This window comes from Schistocerca gregaria, chromosome 5 (genome assembly GCF_023897955.1).
Source record: "Schistocerca gregaria isolate iqSchGreg1 chromosome 5, iqSchGreg1.2, whole genome shotgun sequence".
Taxonomy (NCBI): Eukaryota; Metazoa; Arthropoda; class Insecta; order Orthoptera; family Acrididae; genus Schistocerca; species Schistocerca gregaria.
This window is the reverse complement of record NC_064924.1, coordinates 279,395,756-279,421,176: the sequence shown is the minus strand read 5'-3', so window position 1 is coordinate 279,421,176 and position 25,421 is coordinate 279,395,756. Positions and strand designations below refer to the sequence as shown.

At 41.6% G+C, this 25,421-nt stretch overlaps 1 protein-coding gene across 1 annotated transcript in view; it reads left to right on the top strand.

The window, feature by feature from the left end:
* Nucleotides 1–14,294: 14,294 nt before the first annotated feature.
* The window catches only part of LOC126273317 (short stature homeobox protein-like), a gene marked incomplete at its 5' end in the record, with an annotated part of 93,102 nt that continues 81,975 nt past the window's right edge, over nt 14,295–25,421 (top strand). Inside the window, one exon of the mRNA XM_049976862.1 lies at nt 14,295–14,474. Coding sequence (XP_049832819.1) covers nt 14,295–14,474 — 180 coding nt within the window. The remainder of the gene's footprint in view (nt 14,475–25,421) is intronic.

The following is a 25,421-nucleotide window of genomic DNA, read 5'->3' as shown; positions in this document are numbered from 1 at the left end:
TCATATATATAGTATATATAGGCGCGCCAAAGAAACTCATACCCATACAGGCATGCGTATTCAAATACAGACACATGTAAACATGCACAATATGGCGCTGCTGTCGGGAACTGTATAAGACAACACGTGTCTGGCGCAGTTGTTAAGTCGGTTACTGGTGCTACAATGGGAGGTTATCAAGCCTTAAGTGAGTTTGAACGCTGTGTTATAGTCGGCACACGAGCGATAGGACAAAGCATGTCCGAGATAGCGAGGAAGTGAGGATTTTCCAGTACAACCAATCCACGAGTGTACACTGAATATCAGGAATTCAGTGAAACATCAAATCTCCGACATCTCTGCGACCGGAAAAAGATCCTGCAAGAACGGGACCAACGACGACTGAAGAGAATGGTTCAACGTAACACAAGTGCAACCCTTCCGCAAATTGCTGCAGACTTCAATGCTGGGCCATCAACAAGTGTCAGCGTGCAAACTATTCAACAAAACATAATCGATATGGGCTTTCGGAGCCGAACCCATTCGTGTACCCTTGATCACTGCATGGCACAAAACTTTATGCCTTGCCTGGGCTAGTCAACAGCGACATTGGACTGATTATGACCGGATTTGTTGGCTGGTCGGACGAATCTCGTTTCAAATTGTATAGAGTGGATGCATATGTACAGTTATGGAGACAGCCTCCTGGATCCATGGATACTGCATATCAGCAGGGGACTGTTCAAGCTGGTGGAGGCTTTGTAATGGTGTGGAGCGTGTGCAGTTGTAGTGATATGGGACCCCTGACATGTCTAGATACGACTCGGACAGGTGACACGTACGTAAGCATCCTGTCTGATCACCTGCATCCATTCATGTGCATTGTGCATTCCAACAGACTTGGGCACTCCCAGCAGGACAATGAGACGCCCAAAACGTCCAGAACTGCTACAGAGTGGTTCCAGGAACAATCTTCTGAGTTTAAACATTTCCACTGGCCACCAAACTCCACAGACACTAACATATTGAGCATATCTGGGATGCCTTGCAATGTGCTGTTCAAAAGAGATCTCCACCTCCTCTTATGCTTACAGAATTATGGATAGCCCTGCAGGATTCTTGAGGTCAATTCCCTCCAGTATTACTTTAGGTATTAGTCCAGTCCATGCCACCTCATGTTGTGGCACTGTGTGCTGGAGGAAACTGAATCATGAATCCTGCAGGGCTATGTATTTTATAACCTCCTAGATCCAGTATGAGCAAGAATACAGGCAAAAAGGTATTTCTTCCACCCCCTCGGATACAGGCTGCCGTACATGGGAAGTGTATTGTGTAGGAAGAATATCAATTGTCTAATCGACTTGCTTTGCAGGGCAGCTTACATGTCAGGGGTAAGAAATGGTTTCCCAGCCCCCCTGACTTGTAAGCTGCTGTGCATGACCGGTATGTTGTGTTGGAGCAGTGAGCCTAGATGAAGGAATGGATATGAGTGAAGGAGGCAAAAGGGGATGACTAGAGAGAAGGTGGATACAGAGGGAGGAGGAAAAGAACAGAGTGGGAAAGAGGAGACATACAGTGACTGTGGAGGAGGCAAAGGTGGACACCACAGAGTTGGGGGGGGGGGGGGGAGTGAAGAAGTAAGAAAAGGTGCCGAAGAGAGAGCGGAGAGGAGAAGACAGATGGATGTGGGAGGATGAGGTGGACAGAGTGACAGAGGATGAGGTGGAAACAGAGAGGGCAGAGAAGGTGCAGGCAATATTGTGTTGAACACAAATGTGGGTGAAGCTAGGAACTGTAACCTCCCCCTCACTTATCGACCTTAATTACAGTGAAAAATTAAACCGCGTGTACCAAATGGAAATTTGGGAAAAGCAATCGTCACCGAAGTTAATCTGTCGGTAAAGAGGGAGGAAAGGGTTACATCTAAATGAAAGGAAAAATGCAAACGAAACTGGTGGAAATTAATTATGAAAAGGGGTTAAGTTAATAAATAAAGTAAATGTGCGGCCGTTACGCTAACAATTAACTAGCGGTAATTAGATATTTGAGATTTGGGGGAAATTACGGTCGCCAATCCTATGGACAATTACTATAGTAACTGAAAAAGAAAGGCTATTACACTTATAATTAGCACTAGAAGCATGGCACCTGAGATTAACACGTGTAGTGTGAAAACTGAAAGTTTGTCAGAGGTAATAAATTTCCCTACACTCTGACTTAATTTAGCAAAAGAATTAATAAACCCAGAAAATTGAAAGTTAATTTAGTGACTGAAATTAATAGTGAGCTTTGTTTCTGAAGCACATCGAAATTCAGTAAAATACAGTTAGTCTTGGGCTACCTCAACAAACATTTCAAAACCTACTTGAATCTACGCAATTTAGAAATAAGAGATTTAACTTTGAACTTGAATTAAATGATTCTGAACAATTAACAATTGTAAAATTTAGTACGTACCAAGCGGAGCTGCAGTCACAGGTAAGCTAAAATACGGTAACAAAACTCGCACTCACAATTTGTGCTTGTGTAATCTAAATATTGTAGCCAGCTATGAATACCTTAACTGAACTTTGAAATTAAAGCAGTGAAATCGAATGATATTACTCTAATGCTGGCGTTTGAATTTCAACGACACTCGGGTTCATCCCGGAAAAGGAAGGGACCCTGCTTGGTAATGCAATTGGGACAATGAGCAACAAAGGTTCATGCTACGTTGCTGTAATTTAGTGAGAAAAATTTAACAGTTTGAAAAGGTGAGGTCTGCCATACAATTCTAAAACTTTACGTGCTTTTAGTCTTGCTTGTTGGTTGATTGAAGGTTTGGAGTCGATCGAGGAGGTGGCGACAGTCACTTATTGTCGGCCGTCGTTGTTGCAGAAGCTGGGTGTTGGCGTGCCTTCTTCTCGACACGGTCACCAGGCGACACGGACTCTTGATGCGCGCCAGCTAATGCTACCCGTCCGCGACACCGTGTCAGAAACTAACATAGCAAGTCGAGTGCAATTACATGCTGCCAAACCCCGAAAGCGCGGCAACTCGCGGGAGCGTCACACAACACACCTGATCCACTGCCCTCCTCCAGCCAGACTCTGCTTTTGCCCGCGCCCCATGCGGCAGAGTTAACACTACCTAAGATCCTAAACACTTCGGTTCGCCACACGATCTATCGATGTAATCGTTCGATAGCACAGTTTCCCCTAGGCCAGACCAGCGTAAAATACAAATAATATTTACAAAACAAACCAACTATACATCTACATAAATGCATATATATAGTAAAACAATTACAATATATAAAGACATAGAAATGTCACATCTTCAGGTAACAAAATAAGGAAAAAAATCTATAGTACAATAGATGGAAATAGAAGGATATGCATTTCCGGCGTTACAGGAGGAAGGCCTAATATTCACTAAATACTCTTGGTGTCAATATAAATATGTTTCATGTTGAGAAAGTAGTTGCTGGCATGAGATGACTTACTTGCATGTAGCAACCGAACAGCCTCCTTACAGGGCTAACAGGGTAAAGTAACAACTACTACACAGTGATGGTAACACAAATTATCAATGGTTTAAAATCATTACTTAACTGTACAATGAGAATAGTGTGTGGTATTAGTTTAATGTTCACTTGTACTCATGTGCCTCTAACTCTGGTCTAGTGAATCCAGTGAATAATGACTAAGACCACTTGTAGATGGTACTGTTTGGCTCTTCTTGGCGTCGACAATGAATGAGTCCTATTGCTGTTTTGAGGTGCTATTGATAATGTGAGGGTGTTGCAAAGACACTGACTTGATTAAAGCCATTTGTCTGCTTTATCCACTTTTGGCGGATAGATGTCCGCTAGGGAACTATTTGTGTGACGTAAGGTGGGAGCGTAAAATATTTCTTACCTTGTGTGTGTTCTGTTGGAGGCTAGCCTCAACTCAGTTGCACCTGAGCTCTAGGCAACTCGGCGCTCTTCTATGCATGGCTGTGATACGTATTTTCAGGACGACACAGCAAGGATCAAGTGCGTTTTGCAGGTTATTCTAGGGTGTCTTTTAATAGAAATTGGCGCTTGTCGTTTGTCTGAGTATCGGATTCGATCTCGAATGTCTCGTCTGTCGTTAACTCCGAAGTTGCTGGTTCTAAGAAGTGTTTGTTGTGATTGTGTTTAGCTTTGGATGTAATCGCGCACCTCGTGATCGTGTCTGATACGCTATACTGTTAGAATTTTTTTAATACCTCACTATCGGGCCTTTCGAAAGATGTGTCTGTCGGTTGACTCGACATAGCCACGTAGACCTCTGGTGCACTTTCTCAGCACTCCATTTTATGTGTAGTCGGTTCGATGAGCAATACCAAGTGTTTCAATCTGCTGCTACTTTGCCGGTGTCAAAAGGCATCTATCATTTTCTTCGAGGTGATGATGAGCATAAGTTGAGGTTCAAGGAAAGAACTGTGTGTTTTCGTCGTAAAAGGCGAGTCTCGTGGAGGTGAATGACATGCGGCTTGCACAGCCTTCATCCTTAATATGTTGCCATGATGACCTAGAATGAAAAAGATATGCGTTTTGGTCTACTATAATCTTCCCGGACTTTGACGTGGAGAAGGTGCTTCATACTCGAATGGTGACAAAGAGCGGCACTGAACGAAGTTCTAATAGAGAAACAGCAACTTCTAGGACCTAACATGACTCGTGGCAGTGTAGAGAAGAAAATATACAACTTCTGATCTGCTTTTCGGGCAAAATTGAAGAAGCAACGCAGCTGCTACCACAAAAGAAAGTGCGGTTCTCCTTTTTCTGTCACACATTGTCGTTTTATCGTCACGAATACTGCACGGGAAGTTACAGCTAAAGGATGAGTGAATGGAACTGCGGCGAAGACTGTATGTCGCGTCTACATCTTCAGATAACTGAAGAGATGTGAGTTGGACAGATAACTGCGCAGTTCTGCGCAGTTAAACTGTAGGTGCGAAGGAGCATTTGATTCCAAGACGAGTCTGTGGCTTTTTATTATGGCGAAATGCACGAATGATATAAACTTGTTTAAGTTACTTAAATTAAAATGAAATTGAAATTGAATACTTGTTTAAGTTACTGAAATTGAAATGGTAAGAAGAAAAGCATTTAAACATGTCTATATAATTTACTTTAAGCTAACTAGGAATGGCCGGCCGGAGTGGCCGAGCGGTTCTAGGCGCTACAGTCTGGAACCGCGTGACCGCTACGGCCGCAGGTTCGATTCCTGCCTCGGGCATGGGTGTGTGTGATGTCCTCAGGTTAGTTAGGTTTAAGTAGTTCTAAGTTCTAGGGTACTGATGACCTCAGAAGTTAAGTCCCATAGTGCTCAGAGCCATTTGAACCATTTTGAACTAGGAATGTTGTGAGTGGTGGAAACTCCCCTTTTTGAACATGAATTGTACCCCGTTTTAAATTATGTGTCCACTGCGTTAAATATTATTTATGTAGCAGGTACGGCTCAGTAACAATATTTTGTTAACAGTTATGTTAAATATCTGCCATTTCTATCATCCCTATTTCTTTCTTTCTTTTTATTTCGTCCCCCTCATCACATAAAGACAGGAGGGATGGGCTGTCAACGATGCAACAATCCTCTTTTCAGCCAACAGCTTTTAAAAAGTATAACAAAGACGAAAACAAATGTTATCAAAGAACAAACGTTGATACATGCTTTTGAAAGCAATAAATGGGATGAATTTTGTTGGCTTCTGCATAAGAAACAGTAAACCTGATGTCTTCTTTTTAAATTAAAAAGGACTAGCCCCTAAGACAAAAAAATATACATTTTTAAACACATACCAGAAAGGTGAAATTCTTCTAAGAAAAAGCACTGCACTTTCATTTAAAGTCCGAAGAAACTGCACTGGGAGAGACGGATTTTGGGAGGAGAGAACACGTTCTACAAGGTTGAAGAGTGTGATTCAAAAACTATAGAGGTCTATTAGGTAGTAAACTATGGAGATGAAGTCAGGTGCTAGAGTGGATAGCGGGAAGACAAAAGGGAGGAGTAGTTAGATGTGGATGTAGAGTAGTGGTATAAAGGAGATGGAGAGAGATGCAGAAGGAGAAGAAGAAGGGAACCTTGATGCGGAGTGGGATACATGTGGAAGAGTCAAAGTTGGCAGCACAGATAAATATTGGGGCGGATATCACTCTCTGCGAAAGACAGTTGGCTGAAGTTGCGTTGTTACAGGATACGGAATATTTGTAGGTGTAAGGATGGTGGGATGTGTTTGTAAAGAAGTAGCACCGTGCCGGGCTGGTTACAATAGGGGAAACAGTAGGATTATTGGAATTTAATTTGTGGATAGTGTGGGATATGTGGAGGTGTTTGATGTGGGTGTGGAGGATGAGAATTTGATGAAGCTGCAGAGAATCCATGTGGGGGGAGATAAATGACTGTTGAAAGTGAGACAGAGTGCATGTAGTTCCAGGATATCGAGGGACATATAGAACTTAGGGTGAGAGGGGGATATTCATGCATCATTCGAATAGGATAGGATGGCTCAGACGGAAGCTTGTAATCCTCAAGATCAGCCTCTTAGTAGTTTTAGTAGTTTCAGTCTGTTGAGGGCTTTCGGTGGATGGTTAGTAGGTGAGGTTTCGATTTTAGTTGCGGGTCGAGGGTTAGTACGAGTACTTTAGTGTGTTAGTTAAGTGGGTAGGAAGGTCGTAAATGGTAGAGTAAAAGTCATGGGGATGGAAAATGTAGGTGGTTCATCCTATAATTGATATCTGGGTTTTGGTGGGGTAGATCTTATGGACTCACTGGTTGCATCGGAAGATAAACGTATTGAGATGGAGTTGGAGGCATCTTTGGGATTTCCAGAGTGTGGGGTAGAAAGCGATGAAAGTGGTATCATCAGCATGCTGAAGGAAGTTGACTTTTGGTAATATTTTTGTCGCATTGGCACTGTATAAGACACAAGAAAGCACAGAGCCTTGAGGCACACCTGCAGTGAAATGGAAGTTATGGGAATTGGTATTGTTAATAGAGACAGTGGATCGGTGATTAGAGATGAAGGATCCAATAAAGCGGACAAAATGCTTACGTCTGGAGTTTTAAGAGAAGACTGGAACGCCATACACGTTCATAAGCTTTTTTTCGTGGTTGATGGAGATAAACATAGCGGATTTATGGGCATTGGGCTGGTGGGATAGGAGATTAATGAAGTACAGGAATTCTCATCAGAGCATAAGTTGGACTGGAAGCCACAGTTCTTGTGTGTCCATCGTTTTGATTGGTTGTTGAAGGATGTGTCAGGAGAGGATGAAGTCGAAGACATTGCTAAAAACTGAGGTGAGGCAGATGGAGCGGTACCAAGTGGTATTAGTAGGGGATTTGAGGAAAAGTAGGATTCTGGAGGTTTTCCAAAGTTCAGGCTACTAAGATATGGGTAGTATAGTGGCATAAAGGGTTGCAAGGGCTACTAGAAATGAGAGGGGGCACTCTTTGACGTGTCAACACGTAATGCCATCATGACCAGAGGAAGTGTTGCGGTTCCTGTGAAGTACTTGATTTATGTCATGTGCTGTGATCGGTGTTGTATTTCTATTTGTGGTAAGTTATCCAAGTACTGGAAGCTAGAAACCAGGGATGTGAAAGCGATATCCATATGTTGAAGGATTTTAAGGAGCAGAGAGTAAACAAAATGGGGGTCGTCACGAACTGAGAAGAAGCCAGAGAGATAGCATGTGAAGTGTTCAGCTATGCCATGGCTGTTAGGTAAGGGATTGTTGCTGTGGACAAGCATTTAGTGTGAAATGGAATCGCAACCAGCAAGTCGATGAAACGCCGTCCAGTACTTGGAAGAGTTAATGGCGAATTCAGTGTTGAGTCTGATGCACATCTGATTCCAGTCCTGTCATTTTTTAGTATTTAATAAATTCCTGATGTCTCTAAAAATGACTCTGAGCACTACGGGACTTAACATCTTAGATCATCAGCCTCCTAGAACTTAGAACTACTTAAACCTAACTAACCTAAGGACATCATACACACCCATGCCCGAAGCAGGATTCGAACCTGCGATCGTAGCGGTCGCGCGGTTCCAGACTGAAGCGCCTAGAACCGCTCGGCCACTCCGGCGGGCCCTGATGTCTATATTTATCAGTGGTATATGAATGTATTCTAATCACAGGTCCTAGGAAAGTGCGGTATAAGTGGAGGAGTAGGGATCATGGGGGAGAGAGTGATGATGAGGAAATATACAGTCTTGGTAGGAAAGTGGGCAGATATAGCGTCTGACGAGATCTGCTGCAGGGAGGATGTGGCTTGGGCGATATCATCAAATTGCTGGAAGATTGATGGGGTGGCTTCCAATCTGGATATCTATGGATTACCTGTAGGCGTTCCATTTGACATTTGAGTAGTTTTGGATAACTTTTGGATGGAGATCATGATGTGGTGCTTGGGGATGAGGTACTGTATAGGATATAGTGAATAGGTAGGTGCTCACTTCCAGTTGAATCAAGTACTTCTGCAGACGTCCAAGGAGGTTGGTGGGCTGTGGGTTGGGGGTAAAGTCGCTTTCGAGGGAGACTGTAAATTGACGCCACTGTTAGAGTTCTGCAAAGGAGCCACTATAAATGTTGAGGTCAGCGGCAGTAATGTAGGTTGAAAAGGTAGGATCGATATGGGTGAGAAAGTCATAAGAGATGGAGTAATTTAGTGTGATGTAGAATGCAACGGGAATTCCACTGTTAAATGCAGACGAGACGGCGGAGAGGTGAAAAGAGTACATTGAAGGCCTCTATTATGGAGAAGATTTGATGTGATAGAAGAAGAAAGAGGAGTTGATTTAGAAGTGATGTGGGATCCAGTATTAGAATTTAAGAGAGCTTTGGAGGACTTAACATCAAATTAGGCAGAAGGGACAGACAAGAGTCCATAAGAATTTCTGAAATCATTGGAGGAAGTTGCAACAAAACGACTATTCACTTTGATGTGTAGAATGTATGAGACTGGCGAGCCGCGCGGGACTATCCGAGCGGCTTAAGGCGTTGCAGTCATGGACTGTACGGCTGGTACCTGCTGAGGTTGGAGTTCTCCCTTGGGCATGGGTGTGTGTGTTTGTCCTTAGGATAATTTAGGTTAAGTAGTGTGTAAGCTTAGAGACTGATGACCTTAGCAGTCAAGTCCCATAAGATTTCACACACATTTGAACATTTTTTTGAGGCTGGCGAAATACCATCTGACTTTTGGAAAAATATCATCCACACAAACAGATTAACAGCTCATGCATCCAAGTTGCTGACAAGACTAACATACAGAAGATTGGAAAAGAAAATTGAGGATGTGTTAGATGACGATTAGTTTGACTTAGTAAAAGTAAAGGCACCAGATAATCAATACTGACGATGCGGTTGATAATGGAAGCAAGACTAAAGGAAAACTAAGACACGTACATAGGATTTGCCATCCTGGAAAAAGCGTCCGACAGCGTAAAATGGTGCAAGATGTTCGAAATTCTGAGAAAATTAGAGGTAAGCTATAGGAAAGACGAGTAATATACAAGAGCGAATAGAGAAAAATAAGAGTGGGCAACCAAGAACGAAATTCTCGGATTAAAAAGGGTGTAAGACAGGGGCGTAGTCTTTCGCCCCTATTCTTCAATCTGTATATCGAAGAAGCAATGATGGAATTAAAAGAAAGCCGGCCAGTGTGACCGTGCTGTTCTAGGCGCTTCAGTCTGGAACCGTGTGATCCTTACGGTTACAGGTTCGAATCCTGCCTCGGGCATGGATGTGTGAGTTGTCCTTAGGTTAGTTAGGTTTAAGTAGTTCTAAGTTCTAGGGGACTGATGACCTTAGATGTTAAGTCCCATAGTGCTCAAAAAAAAAATTAGAAGAAATGTTCAGTAGTCGAATTACAATTCAAGGTGAAAGGATATCAATGACTCGTTGATGACATTGCTATCCTGAGTGAAAGTGAAGAAGAATTACATGATCTGCTGAATGGATAGAACAGTCTAATGAGTACAGAATATGGATTGGGAGTAAATTGAAGAAAGACGAAAGTAATGAGAAGTAACAGCCATGAGAGCAACGAGAAATTTAACATCAGAATTGATGATCACGAAGTAGATGAAGTTAAGGAACTTTACTACCTAGGCAGCAAAATAACCAATGACGCAGGGAGCAAGGAGGACATCGAAAGCAGACTGGCAATAGCAAAAAGGGCATTCCTGGCCAAGAAAAGTCTACTAGTATCAAACATAGGCTTTGATTTGAGGGAGAAATTTCTGAAAATGTACGTTTAGAGTACAGCAGTGTATGGTAGTGAAATATGGACTGTGAGAAAATCGGAACAGAAGAGAATCGAAGCATTTGAGATGTGGTGCTATAGACGAATGTTGAAAATTAGGTGGACTGATAAGGTAAGGAATGAGGAGGTTCTGCGTAGAATCGGTGAGGAAAGGAATATGCGGAAAGCACTGACAAGGAGAAGGGACAGGATGATAGGACATCTGTTAAGACATGAGAACAGAACATGGACACAAAATATTGAAGTAATTCAACAACAAAAAGCTTAAAGTAAATGGCAATGGACAAGTATGAGCTACATTGTAATCACATGCAACGGGAAGCCTTGGGTTCACTATTATGGATGACTCCTATGAGTCACACACTGCATGATGTGCGTTGGCTTTCGGACCACATGTACTCGCAACATGAACTCGGCATTTCATCCCTCCGTAATCATATCAATACGCTACAATCCTTGCACACACAAATTACTACCTAACCACTATAAAAACATACTAATAACTATTACATGCAGTACGTATAGAAAATAATATGTACTAGCAACTTCTACAATTATCTCTTCTCCTACAGCCATATCTACTCCAGTGCGAGACGTAAGTCCTCAGGCTGCAGACGTTAAATACGCCAACGTTGTGATTGCTGTCGTAGATGGCAAATCGTGTCTGTGTGTCCTCACACAGATAAAAGAATTTGGCGATCCTTTTCCATACGGCGCCCGACAGTTTATGTATTCCTGTAGACGCAATCCCCAATCTGGGAAGTCTTTCCCTTTTCACTTCCTCCTTTTCGATCCCTTTTGTCACCTTTTCGGCCTTGAGCTCCCATGACTGATTCACATGTTGCTGGTGTGTCTCTGCTTTTCCTGTTGCAGGTTTTCCCGGTCTCCGCCATGGACTTTCTATGTTTCTGAAATTGTAAGTCTACCGGTCAGTACCTCGTACTGCGACGCACAGTTTCGTTGAAGTACCTCCCCAGCTCTGGTAAGTGCAGGAGGCAGGCATTGTGCCTGTCAGAAACTAACATCCTAAACAACATTCCCAACTGGCGTATGTATCGTTCCGTGGTGTTTGACTGAGAGTTTCTGATTGAACAGAAGTTCAATTTGATACCTTCCTTCTCCATTACCGCCTTCGGCACATGATCTAAGAGGACCCTCCTGCGCTTACCACCTGTTCCCACATAACTCTTCATGAGTATTTTGATGCAATATTTTGTCGTGGCACAGTTTGTGGCCTTAGGTTTGACGTGTCTCGTGAATGTGTTCACGACCATGAAGACAAGCGACCTCCTCCTGTGTGAAGCATTCTTCCAACGAATTTGAGATTGGCCCCTTCTTCTCCCTGATTAAATTTACCTGGTGATTCCAACATAAATCGCTCCAGGGAGGAAGTCCTAGATTTTTGAAACTTGTGACTGACAATGACGTGTCTGATCTCTGACCACATGGTCGAATTATATCGGATCTTTTCGTCTATTTACAGCATTTAAATTACATTTGTTTCTGTTTAAGATCAGCTGACAATATTTTCATCAGACAGTGATTGTCTACGAGTCTCTCTTTATTTCCCAGTCAGTTCTTAACGATGCCACCCCCTGTACACAACTGCGTCGGCTGTGAAAAAATCTCATACGGCTACAGACTATGTCCTCCAAGCAATTTTTGTAAGCCATCCCTCTGCGGCCCCAACACATTACATTCAAGTACGCCAGACATCATCAACGCTTATGATGATGTTTTCCATTGAGAAAGACATAGAGAATTCTGTTCACAAAGAATTCTTGAACTCCATAGCACGTACACTGATACACCACAACATTATGGTCACTACCCGTCACGTGACTGAATGCCACGTGCTGGCGTTATGGGTACGTGATGTGTATTTAAGCGGAACAGAGGCGAATGGAGAATCTTCTAACGACGGCACGGACCGCAAATGGCGAAGTCACTGATATAAGCGACTTTGACTAGAATAGATCGTTAAGCATGGTGCCTCAAACGACATCTCGAAAACGGTGAAGCTGATAGGCTGTTTGCGTGCTGCTATCATGATCATCTATGGAAAGTCGTTGACGGATGGTGAAGCAGTGAGTACGCGACAATGTATGGGAAGTCCACGCCCCATCACAGAACGTGGAGATTGGAAGCTTGCCAGCTGGGGAGGATAGGCGGCGATCAGTGGCAGATCTGACGTCAGATTACAATGTAGGTGCAGGCCCAAGCGTTTCGGAACACAACATTCGTGCACATTGCTGAACAATGAGATCCGCAAGAGACGACCCCTACATTTTGCCCAGGCGACTTCGTCGATTACGATTGGAGTGGGCCCTGGGAACATCGAGTTTTGGGTCGTGGGTCAATGGAAATTGATAGCTATGTCTAGATATGCCGTCGTTCAGGATTACGTCTGCTCCAAATATGTTCTGTACCACAGACACAGGCCGGTGGGGGTGGTGTTATGGGGAACATACATCTGGGCTTCCATGGGACCTGTGACAGTAATCGAAGCCACCATTACAGCTGTGGAGTAAGTGAACTTTATTGCTGACCATCTGCATCTCACTATGCTTGACGTTTTCCCCGATGCCAACGGCATATTTCAGTGTCCGTTACATGGCGCCAGTGCAATGCTTTGAGGGTTATTATAGACACATCTAGGACGCCTTCGGGCGCCTGCTTCGCGCTCACAAAACGTCGGTCAGTAACTGATTGTAATTTCGTAACCTGTGGGCAGACTGTTGCGAAATACTTCCTGAAACCCAGCAAAGACTTGCCGATTGCATGCCACACACAATGATTGCTGTAATGCCTTCCAAAGGTGGACCAACACGCAGGGGATCATAATTTTAGGCTCACCAGGATATGTTCTGATATTCCATATCCAAGTGTTTTGTTTACCAGGCTACAATGCGGAAATGTATTAAAGCTGTAGCTGTTGATGGGCGAAAATGATTGTGTTACACTATCCTCTACAACACTACGAATAGTGACTGTCTGTATTTATAAGTAACTGTAACACACACGTGGTCGCCCTATCCTAGCTGCACTATTCCTATCTGACGGCTTCTAGAAGCAACAAATACATGATTTTCTCTAATTCTTGTAATTATTGACCAATATGAAAATTTAGAGGGCTGCGAAAATCTACTCATTAAGAGGTATAATCTTACGTTAAAGGTATAACACAGTAAGTCAAATGTGTGACTATAGTCATCCAGTATTTGCGAATGACAGCACTTAGCGACTTTCAACAAACTTTACACCTAATATCCAATCCTTCCGAAACTTTTCTGTCACTGACAAGCAATCCCCCACCCGCATCTGCCACAAAGTAATGAAACGAAAAAATGTTATCCCTTACTACACTTTCGCTGTTCAACTAATCAAACTTCAGCATTAGGCATGACATTTTCATTTATTACTCCTTTACTACTAATATTATTGGCAACACATTTTGCACACAGTGTCCACATATACCACTGAATATAGATACAAAATTTTATCATTGTACGACGTATAGTTCACGAGGTATTACTTCATAAACTTTGAGATGCGTGAATAGCCTTTTTTATGTTTCCATTAGTCTGTTAGTGAATAATCAGTAGTTAGAATATTGTCTTCAACCATAAAAGTTTTACGTGCATAGCATCAAATTATTAACACATTAACTGATGTGTAGTTGTAAAGTAATCAGACGTTTCAAGTTGTTTTTTACGTGGAAGATCTATTGTTTAAAGAACCTAGAGTTTGGGGTTTATTGATTTGATTAGAAACCGTTTGTGAGGCAGGGTTGCAAAGGCTACTGGTACCTATACTAAAGTAATTGAAACGCTAGGAGGCACGTGTGCTGTGGTAGGTGTCCAAACTGAGTGCAGTGTTGTGCCCGCAGGTGGCGATCTGGAGGCGGACGTGGACCCAGAGGAGGCGGAGGAGCTGTCGGCTAGGTCCCGCCTGCAGCCGCAGTCCCAGCTGAGGGGCAGTCCGCCGCCCCCGGTGCCCACAGCCTCCGCCGCCTCCGCCTCCAGAGCCTCCGCACCGCCCCCGCCGCCTCCCCAACAGCAGCAGCAGCAGAACAAGCAGCGCCGCAGCCGCACCAACTTCACGCTGGAACAGCTGAACGAGCTGGAGAGGCTGTTCGACGAGACGCACTACCCGGACGCCTTCATGCGGGAGGAGCTGAGCCAGCGGCTCGGGCTGAGCGAGGCCAGGGTGCAGGTGCGTAAGCTCGCTTCTCTGCCAGCAGGCAGCTATCTGACTTTCACTTACAGTTGTAACGCAATGACCCTGGACGGCCTCGTCATGCACTGAAAAGCGTATCCCACCAGTCCAAAATGTTTCGGATCTGGATTAATAAGAGTTAGAGAAAAGTTAAAATGATGGTTTTAATGCTTTAGGCGTTCTAATTAATTTCCATCTCCGCCCCCCCCTCGCCCTACCCCTTCCCCTATATACAACCATGATTCTATACAATGCACGGAACGTTCATACGTTCGTATTGACAAAACCAAGTAGACAGCTCTGAGGACTATTCCAGAAAAGAACTGTCCGCCATGTGCTTCTAATCAAGTCGTGCCAGGCGTCAACGCGTCGATTTCGTTCAGGAGTGAAGGTGTGCGGAATAAACTTGTTGCACACTTTTCTCCTCCTCAAAACATTATTGAAAACGTCTTCAACACTTGATTTAGAGATGTAGCTCTATTGTGTTACGTGACCCAATAACTTCGACATGCTACAGCCACACGTCTACTACTTGACACTACCTGTACACCTCTGACTGCTAGAATACTCGTCTTTTTTTGTGTATACAGTTTTCAGTCCAGCTGCCACCATAGTTACTGCGCTTATGTCGCTTGTCCGCCAGGAATAAAATCAGTCACAGAAATTTCGTGGTGGAATGTGTACATGCGTATTCGACAGTCTCTTTAATAAAGAGAGTAACGCTAAGTAATTAGAAATCCATGCATATTCGTACAGAATTGGATCCATTACTTACGATTAACACCCTCATCAACTTTTGTTTTTTATGTTGCTTTTATTTTTCGAAACATCTAAAACTTTATATTGTATTTAGTCCCTTAGTAAAACATTGGAGAAAAAGGAGTCAATAGGGGCTAGATGCCTTACCTGCTACAAATCAGTAAACCGGATTCTGACTTTTGATACGATCATTATGAAAGGATTTACTTATTTCCCAAAATGGGGCTCCATTTAAATTCTGCCAAAAGTTTGAAAGACTACATCTTCTTCAAGGAGGCACAGTGAAATGAAGAAAAATACACTTCACACGAGACAGCTGGCACGGAGGCAGGACGAGGAACACGTGTGTGCTGAAGGTGTTGTCTGTGTTGTGTGTCCTGGCCTTGGCCACTGCCCCTTACGCTCCCAGGCAGTTGGAATGAGACAGTTTTTGAGGTTCGAAGCATGCAGACGTCCAGCCACTCCGAGTTTATAATAACAGTTTGGTGCTCAGTTCCATTGGCCCGATTCCCATATATTCAAATAATTAGACAGTGCATTTGGAAGAGACCAGCAATCATTGTGATGAACTCATGGCCCTTGTCTCCTTGGGTCTTGGTAGGGTTCTGTCACCCATTACTTTGGACAGAAGCTCACAAGGTCGACTGCAAATTAGATGCCACTATTTTGCAAGTGAAAATAAGTCGTGCAGGAGCCACGTGAAACTCGTGCAGGAGCCACGTGACAAAAAGTCACCACATCCCCTCCAGTATCTCCTCGATTGCTCTCTGATTCATTCAACTTACTCTCCGATCTCTCTGACCTATCGTGAGATTATCCACATATAGTATCACCTTTGCAAGCATAGAACTACTCACAAGTGTAACGGATTGTTGTCTATGTGTCTATCATCCAGGTTTAGTAGCGCATCAATAATTCCTCAGCCTTTTAACTGATTATTAATGCACTGTTTTTTTCTGTGCTGATTTCTTTGCATCTCTGTTAGTGTCTCTCTCTTATGGAGGAAGTATCGATGAATCCTTGAATGCTGCTTTCTGCTGTATGAATTAAATTTATCTTAATATATCCAAATTCATTACAATAACTCATTTCATAAGTTAGAATCTCGGTTCACACTTAGTCTCCACAATAATTCTGCTCGAAGTCTCAGCAAGCAGGTATGAAACCAATAGCTTTCCACTATCATCATTGAGAAAGAGATAAAATTCAATTTCCCTTTTATCACATGCAACTTGAATTAGGACGAAATTGTATTGCCAAAGCACCATAACTCATTGTTAACTCATGGCTAATATAAAGGAGACAGATAAGAAAATCAATGAAATGGTCATCCTTGAATCTCATGTTGCTGAAGGAGGGACCCTAGTATTATATGAAAATTCCTGCCTAGAGATTTAAATTACATAATCTAGATTAAATGTGATCAGAAGGATAGCTAACACTATCATCAAGTCAGGCTTGAACACCACTGTCCTGTGCTAGACATGGTCCTCACCCAGCTAATTTCAGCAGCACCTGCAGCTCAGAGAAGACACTGAACTGTAGTGAAACTTGACTTTTTCATAAACACATCAATTCTGAAGGCAAAAGGAGAGTAGCTACAAAGCAGGGCTATCAGACCATTTCTGCATTTAGCCTCACACTACACAAATATGTACCCTTAACCCCATTTTATACCTTCTGTAACCCCTTTACTTTACCAAATCACATCAACTTTTCGTTTTAGTTGTCACACACTAAATTACAGTAGTGTCATGATATACACTCCTGGAAATTGAAATAAGAACACCGTGAATTCATTGTCCCAGCAAGGGGAAACTTTATTGACACATTCCTGGGGTCAGATACATCACATGATCACACTGACAGAACCACAGGCACATAGACACAGGCAACAGAGCATGCACAATGTCGGCACTAGTACAGTGTATATCCACCTTTCGCAGCAATGCAGGCTGCTATTCTCCCATGGAGACGATCGTAGAGATGCTGGATGTAGTCCTGTGGAACGGCTTGCCATGCCATTTCCACCTGGCGCCTCAGTTGGACCAGCGTTCGTGCTGGACGTGCAGATCGCGTGAGACGACGCTTCATCCAGTCGCAAACATGCTCAACGGGGGACAGATCCGGAGATCTTGCTGGCCAGGGTAGTTGACTTACACCTTCCAGAGCACGTTGGGTGGCACGGGATACATGCGGACGTGCATTGTCCTGTTGGAACAGCAAGTTCCCTTGCCGGTCTAGGAATGGTAGAACGATGGTTTCAATGACGGTTTGGATGTACCGTGCACTATTCAATGTCCCCTCGACGATCACCAGAGGTGTACGGCCAGTGTAGGAGAACGCTCCCCACACCATGATGCCGGGTGTTGGCCCTGTGTGCCTTGGTCGTATGCAGTCCTGATTGTGGCGCTCACCTGCACGGTGCCAAACACGCATACGACCATCATTGGCACCAAGGCAGAAGCGAGTCTCATCGCTGAAGACGACACGTCTCCATTCGTCCCTCCATTACGCCTGTCGCGACACCACTGGAGGCGGGCTGCACGATGTTGGGGCGTGAGCGGAAGACGGCCTAACGGTGTGCGGGACCGTAGCCCAGCTTCATGGAGACGGTTGCGAATGGTCCTCGCCGATACCCCAGGAGCAACAGTGTCCCTAATTTGCTGGGAAGTGGCGGTGCGGTCCCCTACGGCACTGCATAGGATCCTACGGTCTTGGCGTGCATCCGTGCGTCGCTGCGGTCCGGTCCCAGGTCGACGGGCACGTGCACCTTCCGCCGACCACTGGCGACAACATCGATGTACTGTGGAGACCTCACGCCCCACGTGTTGAGCAATTCGGCGGTACGTCCACCCGGCCTCCCACATGCCCACTATACGCCCTCGCTCAAAGTCCGTCAACTGCACATACGGTTCACGTCCACGCTGTCGCGGCATGCTACCAGTGTTAAAGACTGCGATGGAGCTCCGTATGCCACGGCAAACTGGCTGACACTGACGGCGGCAGTGCACAAATGCTGCGCAGCTAGCGCCATTCGACGGCCAACACCGCGGTTCCTGGTGTGTCCGCTGTGCCGTGCGTGTGATCATTGCTTGTACAGCCCTCTCGCAGTGTCCGGAGCAAGTATGGTGGGTCTGACACACCGGTGTCACTGTGTTCTTTTTTCCATTTCCAGGAGTGTATTTAAAGTAAAATCTATGATTCTACAAATATGCCAAAGTATATCATACAGAAATATACAAAATCTATTAAAAACTATATGTCTCCCACCTTCGATTCTTTAAATATCGATCTCCCTTGTGTAAAACAGTTCCAAATGCCTGATTACTTTACAAATGAGTTAATATGTTAAAATTTTGATCTTGAACATATAAGCCAGAAAAAGTTCAGAAAATTATGTTTAATGTTTGTTGGGAGTCATGAAGGGCTCTCATTATCACACACAGAATAACTACAGTCTGGCTAATTTGGTTTCTGTTTTAAGCAAAAGCTAGTTTTTCAACACCACAATATTTAAGATGATCTTCTGAAGCATATGTCTATAAAAATATAAATTTGTAAGTACATTCAGTGGTGTATATGGATACTGTCTATAAAATGTGTAGGAAACAATGTTAGTAGTAAAGAAATAATGAATTAAAATGTCATGCCTTATGCCAGCTATAGTTTTACTATATGATAGGCGAAAATGTAGTAAATGACAAACTTTTTTCCTTAGGTATTGTAACTTAATTATATCTGTTCTAATTTCATGTCAATATATCCAACAATATGTCAGCATTTTATGCATATCTCTTGATTTAAAGAATAAGGATATGATTATGAAAAATCGATTTAATTCCAAATAATAATATAAGTTTAAGAAAGCATTCAAACAAATTAAATTTATGGTTTTTTGATGCACTTAGGTTTATGGTTTCATCATTAGGTAATGTACCATCCTATTTGAATAAAGATCAAATTAAGAATATCAAGAAAGTTTTCTCAGAACATAGAGTAGCTCTAGTTATAAGCAGAGGAGTTTATCATGATTAAGAGAAAAACAATTGTTAATGAGGATGTAGCAACAGTGTCTATACAGAAGACAGAAATATTGCTTAGTAGACAAATTTTTATAGATATCACTATTTCAGATTGATTAAAGGAACTAATGTATGTTTTTATTATAATATTAGAGCACCAAACTGTGAATACAATATTGAATTATGATATAAAGATCCAGATTCATACATATATAATATGAAAAATGAATATTCCTGCACAGATATGAAAGAAATTTTCAAGAAAGTTGAAAAATTAATACATTGGAAAAATTATGAAAGAATTTATGGAATTCATAACTAAAATATATAACTATAAAGTTCAGGAAAAAGATGTTACTATAGTAAAAGGTGTGTTATAAATAATACATCATCTAAGATTGTAAAGTTGCTTATTCAATATCAAAGAGCAAAATAGATTTATGACAATAACAATGAATTTTTTAAATTTATTATACACTATAGAGGTTTATGTCCAGTCACTGAAGAACAGTTTCATGAAATAAAACAGAAACTTCACAATGTGGTCATTACAAAAATTTCAGTAATATGAATCTTTAAAATACGTCATTTACATTGCTCTGCAAACTTCCATAAATCATTTTCTTTTCTCTAACAAACCTACAGATTCCTCAATCTTGAGTTCTTTTATACCTATCTATCCCCATAAACACCAGCTACTGTGTATTCACGCAACAGAGACAGGGAAATAAAAATTTATCAAATTTTCCTCACCTTGCTTGATCATTTACATACATTGTAAACAACATGGGCCCTATCACATTTCCTTGGTATATCCTAAAACTCAGCTTTACATCTTCCTATTTTGTTCTGATGAGAATGACATATCAAGCTCTATCTGCAAGATACCAACGTGTGTGCCAATGATGTCGCACTTTGAATTTCATGGGAGTGAGTTGAGGTTGACAAGATCTCTAATTTCGGACTCCATGTTAATTTTTATAGAGGAGATTTTTATTCTCCAAAAACATCATAACATGATCATAAAACATGTCCCATAATTGTACAACAGATTGGCATCAATGATATAGGGCTACAATTAAGTCCCTCTGTCCTATGTGCCTTCTTGAAAACGGCAATGACCTGCGCATTTTTTTCACTCACTTGGTACACTTGGTTGATCCACCGACCTACAGTAAACTGCTGCCAGAAGTGAAGCAAGTTCTTTCGCATAATCTCTATAGAACCTTAAAGGTACCTTATTTGGTTCTAATGCCATTCCAATATTAACCAATAATAGATGTTTTTCTGTTGCACGATCAGTTGTCCAAATATTTGTAATTTCAAAGTTCGTGAAGGCACGGGAAAGACCCACCTTGGTGCAATGGCTGTGCTAGAAAACTACTGCGTAAACAAAGACAGCTTCTTCATAGATGAAAGAAGAGACACAAAAGCTGGACGAAGGAGAAATGAGAGTAAGGAGAATATGAGAGAAGCGTTCACGACTTTGTCAGTTAAACTAATAACTCTAAGATGTTTTGGTCTTACATAAAATCAATAAGTGGCTTGAAATCATTTATTCAATAGCTTAGTGACCATAATGACACCGAAATGGAAAATGATGGAGAAAGCTGAACTACTGATTTTGTTCTTCAAAACTGTTTTTCAGTGGAAGATCGTATTACAGTCCCTTCTTTCAATGTTATGAAACGCATGAAATGAATTCGCAGTTGTGAATGATTGCTGTTGTCGCCACAGTGCCTGTTCCTTTGGAGATGAACACATCTCGAAGGGAAATTTGTATTGTAATCAGAGTAATACAGGCAATGCAATATTATATTTCTCTGCCAATACTGGGCAAGCGACTTTCAAGTACAGTGTCTGACCTGTATAGGAATATACATAATGGATGTACAAGTACAGATCGTATATGCATGATTGGTGACATATGAAAGTTTGGGTCTGGCTGAGAGTCATGCACGGGTCACTAAATGGTAAGACGACCGATCGCTACAAGCAAGAAATCTGGGTTCGAGTCCTGATCCGGCACAGATTTTCATTGTCGTCATTCCATTCTACGGCGATAATTGTCATTATTCGCAATTGCGAATTCATTTCATGTCTTTCATGACGGCTGTAGTCGCCAAAGTGCCTGTTCCTTTGGACATGCATGTTAAAAGGACTTTTCATTGTAATCATACTAACACAGGCACTGCAGTATTGTATGGTGAAGGATCAGTTAATTGGATCATTAATACACTAACTTTTGAAATGCATCTACCTGGCTGCTCTTAATGTGGTCCAGGAAGTATATTAGTTGAAGGATTACCTAGAAGTGACAAAGAAGTTAAACCTTGTAAAATATGTGATATTACATATACAAATTATTGCAATTTAGAGTACAAAACAGCATATAAATAACGTCAAATAGCTACGAAGGAAAGATTACACATATCAGAAATTTCAGTTGTAAAAAAAGAGAGCTGCAACATCTGTTGGACAAATTATATATAGAAAAAGAAAAAAGAAGAGTCGGTATTGCAGCTAATGATTAAGGTTAAGGAAATGGAAATTTTTTGCTATTAAATGAAATATAATTTTCATCATAATATTACTGTGTGTGAAAACCTAAACTAAAATATACAGAGATTAAACTACAAGTTAACAAATAGAAAATCTGAAGGGAATCGAATTAAAGAAACTGTAATTTGATTTTACCATTACCTACTCCCTTTCTATAACAGATTGTAGAAAGCAAGAAACTTCTGCATTAAATCAACATGAAGCAGGAATTCGTCCACTGCTATTTGCTGCAGAGATGAAATACGAAGCTAAAAAAAATTTAAATTCTAATTACGACTGTGACAATATAAAATAAAACATGATATCATAAAATAGTTGTGCATATTGGATATTTCTTTCAGCATGGCAACTGGACTGTAATCTAAACTATCTAGTGCTGAATAAGTGACATAAGAAGCTGTGTATGTGCAGAAAATGACATCCTCAACAGAGCACATGCACGCAGTAAACAGTTGTCGAGTGGCCATGAGTAAGGGCGGAAAGCCAGCGAAGTAGTTCTTATTATTGTGCTTCAGCTGTTTCTGCTATAATGAGTTTTGAGACAAGGGTATGAAATAATTCGTTTTTAGCATCATTTGCCTAAAAAACATCTTTTGTATTAAAGAGCAGTGTTAATAATAAGCTTATAATTTTCGATAATCATGCACTATTCGTTTGGCAGTTATTGATTATTTTTGGTTAATCATGTGCAATTTCTGTCAATTGATTTTATGTAAGCCACTCAGCATTCTTATTTGTGCTTTTCTGGCACATTACATACATAGTGCCCTCTGTACAGAGTTACCTTATCTTAAGAGCCTAGTACAGTTCACAAGATTGTGAAGTTCACAAGACATCACACTCTCCTTCTGAAGAAGATAATTTTATAATTAATGAAACCAAGATCAAGTATTGTAATAAACCTGTGTTACATAACTGGTTTGAGGGTTTTTACGTAATTTTCAAGACTTTCGCTTTACACTTGCTGTTTACAGCCATGTTCAAGATTTTATATAGCAATGTATGGGGAACAAAACTTGTCTTATTAGTCAGAGCATTAATTTTTACAGAAAATGTCCAAGATGTGTCTTAATGCATTTTTTATGTATGTAAATTTATCAGCTACTGACAAAGGTGAATAAGATACTTGAGTTTCCTAAACTATCAAAGCTTAGGATCAATAAAAAACATGAAGCTTCTGATTCTGATATTGTTGATAGAAATATGGCAAGAAAGTTAACAGTATTTTAAATGTCAGATACAAAAGTACTTTACTTGGCACAAATGTGGGATAAATTTATAAAAATGCACAGTCAATGCTAAATGATAAACCTGTTTCTAGAACATACAGAGATTAAAAGGATGTGGTGAATGAAATACTAATGCACGAAACTAAATTTTCTTAACATATTAATTCTATAAATATAGTGTGCTTTCTATATTGATTTTTAGTGTATTTTTGTATAATTTGTATATTCATACACTAAATATTTTTATACGATTGTATTATAGATTATACTTTAAATGTACCCCCCTCCCCCCCTATGAACCATGGACCTTGCCGTTGGTGGGGAGGCTTGCATGCCTTAGCGATACAGACGGCCTTACCGTAGGTGCAACCACAACGGAGGGGTATCTGTTGAAAGGCCAGACAAACGTGTGGTTACTGAAGAGGGGCAGCAGCCTTTTCAGTAGTTGCAGGGGCAACAGTCTGGATAATTAACTGATCTGGCCTTGCAACATTAACCAAAACGGACTTGCTGTGCTGGTACTGCTAACGGCTGAAAGCAAGGGGAAACTACAGCCGTAATTTTTCCTGAGGACATGCAGCTTTACTGTATGATTAAATGATGAAGGCGTCCTCTTGGGTAAAATATTCCGGAGGTAAAATAGTCCCCCATTTGGATCTCTGGGTGGGGACTACTCAAGAGGATGTCGTTATCAGGAGAAACAAAAATGGCGTTCTACGGATCGGAGCGTGGAATGTCAGATCCCTTAATCGGGCAGGTAGGTTAGAAAATTTAAAAAGGGAAATGGATAGGTTAAAGTTAGATATAGTGGGAATTAGTGAAGTTCGGTGGCAGGAGGAACAAGACTTTTGGTCAGGAGAATACAGGGTTATAAATACAAAATTAAATAGGGGTAATGCAGGAGTAGGTTTAATAATGAATAAAAATATAGGAGTGCGGGCAAGCTACTACAAACAGCATAGTGAACGCATTATTGTGGCCAAGATAGACACAAAGCCCACACCTACTACAGTAGTACAAGTTTATATGCGAACTAGCTCTGCAGATGATGAAGAAATTGAGGAAATGTATGATGAGATAAAAGAAATTATTCAGGTAGCGAAGGGAGACGAAAATTTAATAGTCATGGGTGACTGGAATTCGTCAGTAGGAAAAGGGAGAGAAGGAAACATAGTAGGCGAATATGGATTGGGGCTAAGAAATGAAAGAGGAAGCCGTCTGGTAGAATTTTGCACAGAGCATAACTTAATCATAGCTAATACTTGGTTCAAGAATCATAAAAGAAGGTTGTATACATGGAAGAATCCTGGAGATACTAAAAGGTATCAGATAGATTATATAAAGACAGAGATTTAGGACTCAGGTTTTAAATTGTAAGACATTTCCAGGGACAGATGTGGACTCTGATCACAATCTATTGGTTATGAACTGTCGATTAAAACTGAAGAAACTACAAAAAGGTGCTAATTTAAGGAGATGGGACCCGGATAAACTGAAAGAACCAAAGGTTGTAGAGAGTTTCAGGAAGAGCATTAGGGAACAATTGACAGGAATGGAGGAAAGAAATACAGTAGAAGAAAAAAGGGGTAGCTCTGAGGGATGAAGTAGTGAAGGCAACAGAAGATCAAGTAGATAAAAAGACGAGGACTAATAGAAATCCGTAGGTAAGAGAAGAAATTTTGAACTTAATTGATGAATGGAGAAAATATAAAAATGCAGTAAATGAAGCAGGCAAAAAGGAATACAAACGTCTCAAAAATGAGATCGACAGGAAGTGCAAAATGGCTAAGCAGGGATAGCTAGAGGACAAATGTAAGGATGTAGAGGCTTATCTCACTAGTGTAAGATAGATACTGCCTACAGGAAAATTAAAGAGACCTTTGGAGAAAAGAGAGCCACTTGTATGAATATCAAGAGCTCAGATGGAAACGCAGTTCTAAGCAAAGAAGGGAAGGCGGAAAGGTGGAAGGAGTATATAGAGGGTTTATACAAGGGCGATGTACTTGAGGACAATGTTCTGGAAATGGAAGAGGATGCAGATGAAGATGAAATGGGAGATACGATACTGCGTGAAGAGTTTGGCAGAGCACTGAAAGACCTGAGTCGAAACAAGGCCCCGGGAGTAGACAACATGCCATTAGAACTACTGACGGCCTTGGGAGAGCCAGTCCTGACAAAACTCTACCATCTGCTGAACAAGATGTATGAGACAGGCGAAATACCCTCAGACTTCAAGAAGAATATAATAATTCCAATCCCAAAGAAAGCAGGTGTTGACAGATGTGAAAATTACCGAACTAACACTTTAATAAGTCACAGCTGCAAAATACTAACGCGAATTCTTTAGAGACGAATGGAATAACTGGTAG